The sequence below is a fragment of the Zeus faber genome (genome assembly GCF_960531495.2).
Source record: "Zeus faber genome assembly, chromosome: 7".
Classification (NCBI taxonomy): Eukaryota; Metazoa; Chordata; class Actinopteri; order Zeiformes; family Zeidae; genus Zeus; species Zeus faber.
The window spans coordinates 32008451-32014450 of NC_137203.1; the positions used below are offsets into that span (position 1 = coordinate 32008451).

Here is a 6000-nt window from a genome sequence, read left to right on the forward strand (position 1 = left end):
CACGCGGTGTCCTAGTTGGTGAACCCCGTGGAAGGTGATCCGTTTCACAGGGAGTTTCAGGGCGCTGTGGAGGAAGTCTTTCACCATGTTTTCTGGGGGCTCAGTGTTGGTTCTGGGGACTCAGATGAGGTTGTCCCGCATACTTCTTGATTGTATATCCAGGATAGACTCTTTCATTATTTCATTTCATTATTTTAGAACCTCCACCTCGGTTGTGAAACACTTTGCGGAGGTTTTTAGATCCGCGTTGTCTTTTTGCGTCTCGCCGACAGTGCGGTGCAGGAAATCAAGGCTGGCTTTGGTCTGGGTAATCTCTAGGAGCAGTGGACCAAGCATGTCCAGCTTCTAATTAATCTCATCCAAGACACTAAACTCTACAGCACGAGGGATTAGATCATCTGTGTCTGTTGCTGAGTCTGTCTTCTTTCTCTTCGCTGTATTATTGCGGTCCTGGTCGCCTTCCATGATGTACTCGTTATAAAAAAAATTTGATATAATCCTCGAGGTCCTCTGCTTTGGTTTGGCGCAGTGTTCCTTTTTAATTTTATATATATATATATATTTATATATGTTGTGTGTATATATATATATATATATGTGTGTGTGTGTGTGTGTGTGTGTGTGTGTGTGTGTGTGTGTGTGTGTGTGTGTGTGTGTGTGTGTGTGTGTGTGTGTGTATATATATATATATGACAATCTCATGGGTATTGGTGGATGCACCAAAGATGTTGGTTGTGCTGTATTGTGACTGACAGAGAAACTATTAGAATTCTGCCGGTTTATTGGTTGGTGAAGGCGTTGATCTGAAGTCAAGAAATTGATTGTGGAGACGTGTTTACCATAGCTGTGGCCCTAACTACGTCTGGCATATTGATGGCTGTGATAAACTGTCTACTTCATGTATGATGTGGTTGACATTGGTGGATGCCCTGCAAGACCTAGACTAGATTTAGGAACAGAAAATGGTCATGTTCCTGGATTGCAGAGATTTTTTGCATGATTCAGGGAATCGACCAGAAACAGACAACGAAACATTTGGTCCAAGCACTGGAAACCAGCGCATTGGAAGATGGTGGCTGACCTTGTGAATGTGTTCCAGGAAGCAGTAGGCTAATTATCTCATAATGATGACTAAGTCAAAAATCTGATTTAGTATCTCATAATTTAGACTTACTAAGTCATAATTAGGATAGATTTTTTTCGTTTTTATGTTGTTTTGTTTTCTAGATTTTTTTTGTCCCTGGCAGTAGTAGGCTACCGTATTTAACACTAGAACAGTTGAGTTTTTTAATTTTATTAATTTTTTTCAGTAATCGGCTGAAAGTGAGCGGATTTGCAGCTTTCGGCATTATGTTGCGTTCATAAAGGAGGAGAATATGTGTTTTAAGTAATTACATTCTACACATTCTTTTGGGTACTATATACTATTTGCTTATATGAATAATGAATGAATGAATTATGCCTATGATAAACAACAAATATTAAAACGTATTGTTATATGTGGCAAAGATACAGCATTTAAATGAAAATTCTACATTGACCTTGTTTAACTGATCGACAGACCAATGTCTTTGTGGCAAATGCATTGTGTGCTAAGAATAGCAGTGGAAATGGCATATTTCACACCTCCTGTATTCCTATCCACAGAGAATTTCAGGTCCCAGAAGACCAGAAGCTACTCTGCGTCTACATAACTGAGTCATGTTGTAAACTATGTATTTCTTTAGGGGAGTCGAATAATGTTTTGCAGTTTGAGCACAATGTTTTTTAGATGCCTAGGTAAGCAAAGTGCATCCAGGCAATTGTATTATTAACAGCTTAGTTCTTTAAGAGAGGAAAAAAGATCAGTATCGGATTGGTTTCGGCAGATAATCAAGGTTCCGGTATCGGTATCGCACATTAAAAAGTGGTATCGAGTCCTCGTCCTAATCGAGCCCTATCGAGTCCTAATCCCTAGTCCTGACAGATGTCATAAGCACAACCTTTTTCTTGAGCATCCTGCTATAAAGGTGAAAAATATGAAAATAATAATGTTTACTTTACTAGTTTGTTTGATTCATGCTTTAAACATTTTATTTATTTTTTCACCCCTTTTCTTAGATCCCGGTGGCTTTCCGGTGTGTGACCAGTGCCTTCCCCTGTACACTGGTAACAAGTGCGAGACATGTGCCGCAGGTTTCTACAAAGCGTCTGGGATATGTGTCCCATGTGAATGCAACGGCAACGCTGAACCAAAGGGCCCTGTGCAGATCTGTCACCCCGAAACGGGGAACTGCCTCAGCTGTGCGAACAACACCACGGGGCCACAGTGCCAGCTTTGCGCCCCTGGCTTCAGTGGGAACGCTCTTATTCACAACTGCACCCGTCCAGGTATGGTCTGTTTGTGATTTGGAAGTGTTGTTGATAGAGATGGATGTTAAAAATTTGATACAATTCGATTTGAAATTAAATCCGATTAGTGAGGTTTTGATAAACAGGGTTCTACTGCAACATAATATTATCTATACGAATGTCCAATAATCTCGTTTCTGCTGTTTTTCAAGCTGTGCAGGTCATTACCGCAACAGAAACAGAATACTCTACATCGACAGCATTGTTCTCTCCCACCACAGCCCACGCGGGTGAGAGCAGGGCCACCTCCACCTCCCCCTCCCACACCAGCGGCAACACTACCCAGACCATGTCCACGGGCCCCAGCAGCCCCACCGACAACACCACCGACACGTCGCCAAGCGAGGTCTCATGGACCCAATTCAACGTCGTCATTCTGGCCGTCATATTGCTGGTGGCGCTGCTGCTGCTGGGCTTTGTGGGAGGTGTGTACACGTACCGAGAGTACCAGAACCGCAAACTCAACGCCCCCTTCTGGACCATCGAGCTGAAGGAAGACAACATCAGCTTCAGCAGCTACCATGACAGCATCCCCAACGCTGACGTGTCAGGCCTCCTGGAGGACGAGGCTACTGAGGTGGCACCCAACGGCCAGCTGGCGCTGACCACCATGCAGGGCAACTGCTATAAGGCTTAGCGCAATGTCACCAGTCTACCGATGTCACAACACAAAGAAAAAGCTGCTTGGATGTTTGATTAACCAAAACTTTTAATTCCTCCACGTATAAACCCACCACCCCCCAACTTTGACTCCAGCTAGCTTGCGGATTCATAAATGTCAAACCCCTCAAAGCGATGGGGAGGTTAACGAGGCGCAAAATGGTCTCCTTTTTTCTACATTTTTTTTGTCCTCTTTTTCCCTTTTTTAAATTTTAATTTAATTTTTTATGGGAGTGATTCAGACAAAATGGGAGGAGGGGGGTCCAAAGAGGGACAAAAAAAAAAAGTTACGTTATTCCTGTGAAGGGCGCAATTGTAGATTGAATGGTGATTCTCTCACCACTAAACACACACACACACACACACACACACACACACACACACACACACACACACTTACTGAGAGCCTAACATTTCAAAAACTACACTAAAGGAATTTCAAGGATGCTAATGAACTATTTAAGTTATGATTTGATCACTTTGAACTGACGGTCCTTAACGAAGACTATGATTGTTATTTAAGTTTTAATGATTTCTTATTTATTGGTTGATGTTTCGTTCTCGGGAGAAATGCTGCACACTTATGAGGTTGTCTGTTTTTTGTTTGTGTCATGCTTGTGTTTTTTTTTTTTAATTTATTAATCTCATGTATTGGATTGAATGGTGATTGAATTGCCGTTTCTATGTACAGTATGTGTTTTTTATTGTGAGCATATGGTGGGGGGGGTGAAAGCTGCTGGCACAAGCAATTAATTACCTCGTCTTGTTTGGTTTTTGTTTTGTTTTTGTTTGTGGGTTTGTAATCCTCTTGTGAAAAGTTTGCCAGGGCACCTTGAGTATTTAAGAGCAGTGTTTATTTAAACGATGGCCAATACTGGTCAAGAACAACTAAATACAAGTAGCTGTCGGTTAAACAAATCTAAAAGCGAGAGTTATCCCATCTGTTTTTTTTGTTTTGTTTTTATTCTTTATAAGACTGAAAAAAGCTGAATGGATAACCCCATCTATAATGAAGATATGAAATGACCCCCTCACGCACCAGTCGAAGGGCTTTAGTGCAAAATGTGTACACAGCGTTCTCTGGCAATGCTTCAGGGAAGGGCGTTCCTTTAGCCCAGTAGTTCTCAAAGTGTGGTCTGTGGACCCCCAGGGGTCCTTGAGAGGACCACCATCAGAGAATGTATTCTACTGACTGTTTTGACCAGCGTTTCACTGTTATCTCCCTAACTATAGAATAGACAGGTATGAACTTTTGGACAAAATCCTATCCAACACTAAACACTAAACATCTTCTCAGATTGGGGGTCCCTGAGATGAAATCTTATCAAATGGGGTCCATGGCCCCATGCATATGATTAAGGGTCATTGATATTGAAAAAGGTATGACAATAAGAATCACCGCTTTAGACTAAGTGTTTACTGGCTGCATTTCATTTTTTTCTTTTTAAAGTGTGGTGAATGAGTCGAGATAATGATGGAACTCGCTCCTCAGGTACCGGTTCTTCTCCCGATGCGACCACTGTAAAATATGTTGTACAGATTGAATGTGAATATTAGCATTATTGTACAGATAGAATACTGCGTGTGTGTGTGTACCGTCACTCCACCTTTCTAAAGGGGTTACAATCATTCCACAGCAGACCCCCCCCCCCTTCTCCTACCCCCAACTTACACACCATCAATGGACTTGTACCACATATTTAGCTGCAGGAAATATGCCACCACTCTTTACTGATAATATCACCACAAAAAAGTGTTGTAAATACTGAACCAAACTAAAGAGCTCAACTCTCGAATCAAATTACCAAAATAAAATCTGTTTAACTGTTGAGACTTTGTCTTTATTACATATTTATTTATTATGTGATGTATTTATGTGAGCGAGAGATTAGAGAGACCGAGATGAGGGATGAGATAGAAATCAGATGCAAATCTTGGGCACCCATGGTCAGTGAACGGAAGGGAACGGAAGCTGCAATGACTTATAAACTGTATGAAGTTAAACATTACACCTTCCTTAAAAATTCAAAGGAAAATCAATTTTTATAAAAAAAAATTTGGGTTTTCAAAATTAAAAAAAAATAGGTCCAGTGCTAAAGTTGAGGAACCCTGTCAGTTAGTGCTTTGTAACTGTTCCTTTGGCACCTACGTATAAAAGCTTGCAAACACTTCCCTTAGTTCTTTATATAAAGTTGCCAAGTAGCAGTAGGCATCAAAGAGCTGTTGGTTGCAGACCTCATCAAGAAGAGCATGTCTTCAGTCAGCCGAGTGACTGCCATGGGTGAACTTCATGGTGCTGTGTTCAATGCCCATCCAGATGTCTAGTGAACAGGTTGTTTCGTCCATACCAGAGAAGGTCAAGTCCTATAGTGCGAAAGTGAGAGTTGCTACGAGAGTTCCACGTTGTTGACAATGCAGTCTGAGACCTTCTCAGACTCCATTCACTAGAAAGCCCTAGCCCTACCTTGGCCTGTCCAAATGTCCCCAAGGTGTCGTGCATCAGGATGTATTACTAGGCCACATATACAGTAGCTCCTTAAGATTAGTGGTTCTTGCTCAAGACCCTGTTTCAGGTCTTGTGCCCCCCTGGATCATCTGACTAGCAAGAGACTGTCAAGGAGACGCCCCTACCATGTTGCAGACCTCAAGAGCTTCCTAGTAGTCACTCCGCTGACACAATTTTCTCCAAGCAGGACATTTGGTGTGCTACCCGGTGCTCAATCTCTTTGACCAAGTCTCATGTCACCTCCAGGTGAAGGAACTGAACCTGCCGAAAAGTGGACATTTGATATGAGGGGGTGTCCATCAACTGAGAGCCCAGGAAAGGCAGGTGCTTCTTTATGTACTTGAAGATCAGCTGTTGTCCTGGATGGACACTGGTAGCTCATTGGGGATACACAAGAAACTGGACCAATTTGCATGATAGAGTGAGGAGGTCCATGGTGGAAA

The 6000-nt window shown here is 42.2% G+C and overlaps 1 protein-coding gene across 1 annotated transcript in view; it reads left to right on the forward strand.

The window, feature by feature from the left end:
* LOC307233118 (multiple epidermal growth factor-like domains protein 9) overlaps window positions 1-4851 on the forward strand; it is a gene marked incomplete at its 5' end in the record, with an annotated part of 45792 nt that extends 40941 nt beyond the window's left edge. Inside the window, 2 exons of the mRNA XM_080004330.1 lie at window positions 2101-2370; window positions 2544-4851. Coding sequence (XP_079860456.1) covers window positions 2101-2370; window positions 2544-3028 — 755 coding nt within the window. The 3' untranslated portion in view covers window positions 3029-4851. The remainder of the gene's footprint in view (window positions 1-2100; window positions 2371-2543) is intronic.
* Window positions 4852-6000: the final 1149 nt, after the last annotated feature.